General features: G+C 48.3%; 1 protein-coding gene across 1 annotated transcript; it reads left to right on the forward strand.

Moving 5' to 3' along the window:
* The first annotated feature begins 211 nt into the window (after positions 1–211).
* LOC112270039 lies at positions 212–2,221 on the forward strand. The gene is made up of 2 exons (XM_024457687.1): positions 212–529; positions 761–2,221. The coding sequence occupies exons 1-2, from the start codon at positions 212–214 to the stop codon at positions 2,219–2,221; spliced, it is 1,779 nt and encodes a 592-aa protein (XP_024313455.1).
* Positions 2,222–2,858: the final 637 nt, after the last annotated feature.

The following is a 2,858-nucleotide window of genomic DNA, read 5'->3' on the forward strand; positions in this document are numbered from 1 at the left end:
ACAGGTAGAAGTAGTCTTTCAAGAGCTGAAAAAGATGATTGCTACGGCGCCGATATTAGCCTCGCCGATGGAAAAAAAGCCAATGTTGTTGTACATAGCAGCAACAAACAGAGTCGTAAGAGATGAAAATGGCAAATCGATGCAGAGGTTGGTATATTACCTGAGCGAGGTATTATCGTCATCTAAGCAGACTTATCCCCATTACCAGAAGATGGCATACGACGTTTATATGACGGCAAAGAAGCTGAAGCATTATTTTAACGCGCATCAGATCTGGGTTATATGCGAGGCGCCCATCTCGGAAATCATGAGCAATAAAGACGCAAGTGGCCGGATCGCAAAATGGGCTATTGAGTTAGCACCCTACACGCTGCAGTACGACAGACGGGATGCCATAAAATCTCAGGCTCTCGCGGATTTCCTGGTAGACTGGGCCGAGATAGAATATGAACCACCGCCGCCTGAAACTAGGTACGGGAAGATGCATTTTGATGGCTCTAAAATGAAAAGTGGGTTTGGTGCCGACATAGTATTAACTTCGCCTAAGCGCGACCAACTTCAATATGTGCTACAAATTCATTTTGCGGCATCCAACAATGTTGCCGAGTATGAGGCGCTTGTGCATGGACTGAAGATGGCAAAAGAGATAGGCGTTCGCCGGATTCAGTGTTTTGGCGATTCCGACTTGGTAGTCCAGCAAGCTTCCGGCAATTGGGATGCATTGGATGCCAATATGGCGCTATACCGTTTTCATGTTCAGAAGATCAGTGGTCACTTCGAAGGATGCGAATTCCATCATATACCGCGGGCGGAGAATGAGGCAGCCGACACGGTGTCGAAGCTCCGCTCAATGCGACAGGCTATCCCGGCTGGAGTGGCATTGGAACATTTACGCAAACCATCCATCAAGCCCTTAGCAGAATCGGAGTCAATTTTTATCCCAGCAAGCTCAGAAGGTGACGCCACCCCAATGGACATTGACGGTGGCAGCGGTTCTGATAACCCGGGGACCGAGCGCCCTAACTCGGCGGAAGCAATGGCGGTTGAGCCAATGGAGGTAGACATACCTGATGAGCCAGTTTTTGCTACTCGTCCCGTGCCGGCTTGGGCACAACCGATAATGTCTTATCTCAAATATGGGAGTCTCCCAGAAGAGGAAGTGTCGGCAAGGCAAATTCAGAGAAGGGCAAAGGCCTACACTATCATCAATGGTGAACTATACAAGAAGAGTGTTACTAACGTCTTGCAGCGATGCGTCGAGCCGGCAGAAGGGCATGAGATACTCCGAGATATTCATCAGGGAGAGTGCGGTCACCATGCGTCTTCAAGAACATTGGTGGACAAGGCATTCTGGCACGGTTTCTACTGGCCGAGTGCGCTACAGGAAGCAGAAGACATGGTCCGGAAATGCAATGATTGCCAGAGATATGCCAGCAAGATTCACATGCCGGCATCTGAGCTCAAGACTATTCCAATCACTTGGCCATTTGTTGTTTGGTGTTTGGATGTGGTGGAACCTTTCAAGGGGGCGCGAGGAGGCATGACGCATATTTTGGTCCTGGTTGACAAGTTCACCAAATGGATCAAAGTGAAGCCGATACGAAAGTGTGACGGCAAGACCGCGGTATCATTCTTGAAGGACATCATCTTGAGGTATGGTTACCCCCACAGTGTCATTACGGATAACGGAACGAACTTCGCGGAAGGACCTTTTGCGCGATTTTGCGCGGAAAAGAAAATCCGGCTAGACGTCGCCTCCGTGGCACATCCTCAGTCCAACGGACAAGTTGAGAGAGCAAACGGCATGGTTCTAGCCGGCATAAAACCTCGGTTGATTGAGCCACTGGAACGCACTCTAGGATGCTGGTTAGATGAACTCCCAGCTATGCTATGGAGTCTCAGGACAACTCCAAATCGCTCTACAGGCTACACGTCATTTTTCCTCGTATACGGGGCGGAAGCTGTCTTACCAGCCGACATTGAACATGACTGTCCGCGAGTGACCATGTATACGAAGGCCGAGGTAAAAGAGGCCCGAGAAAATGATGTCAACCTGCTCGAAGAATCACGGGAATTGGCTCTATCTCGGTCGGCCATCTATCAACAACACCTAAGGCGTTATCACAGCCGGAGGGTAAACCAGCGAGTATTCCAGAAAGGAGACCTCGTGCTCCGACTTGTGCAGCGCACAGCCGGGATGCATAAACTGTCACCCCCATGAGAAGGACCCTTCATTGTGAGCAAAGCACTACACAACGATTCCTACTATCTTATAGATGCGCAGGATCCTGAAGCAAACAGGATGGACAGGTCAGGCGAGGAGACTAAGAGGCCATGGAATGTAGCTTTGCTTCTTCCGTTCTATACTTGAAAGATGAGTATTTGTATCGTTTTTCCCTTATGTTGAATGTTTTGAGACAATGAAATTATCTGCCGGGTTCTTAAAAGGGACTCGGGGACTTCCATGCTGTTTAAGTATTGAATTGCAATTATCTATTTGTATGTCGGCATGGCTTGGTTGTGTAATCTTATGTCGGTTAGTCGTGTGTCGGTACTGAAAACCCCCTCTATGACTAAGCTGTTGTCTGCAACCTGGCTTCATGGCAAGCTAGAGATTGGGTATGAGATAACTGGACACATGAAAAACGATTGTGGAAACAAGCAAAGAAGCGAGCCGAGATGCGCGTTGTTTTACTTAACCCAGCATTTCATTCTTGTCTCGAGTATTGCCAAGCGAATTTGTCGAGTTTAACTTTTTGAAGGGTTGTTCTATGACTTCGCGATTCATACGTCGAATGCCGACAAGGCAGACAAAGAGTCGGAGTCATAAAATTTCACCAACAGAAAAGATAAACTCG

This window comes from Brachypodium distachyon, chromosome 1 (assembly GCF_000005505.3).
Source record: "Brachypodium distachyon strain Bd21 chromosome 1, Brachypodium_distachyon_v3.0, whole genome shotgun sequence".
NCBI classification, from domain to species: domain Eukaryota; kingdom Viridiplantae; phylum Streptophyta; class Magnoliopsida; order Poales; family Poaceae; genus Brachypodium; species Brachypodium distachyon.

What these genes read in the sequence shown, in the direction of transcription:
- LOC112270039 (XM_024457687.1), top strand. Translation starts at nt 212, where the DNA reads ATGGCATACGACGTTTATATGACGGCAAAGAAGCTGAAGCATTATTTT. An exon ending in GTGGGTTTGGTGCCGACATA is followed by an intron (nt 530 to 760) that starts GTATTAACTTCG and finishes TTTCATGTTCAG; the next exon opens with AAGATCAGTGGTCACTTCGA.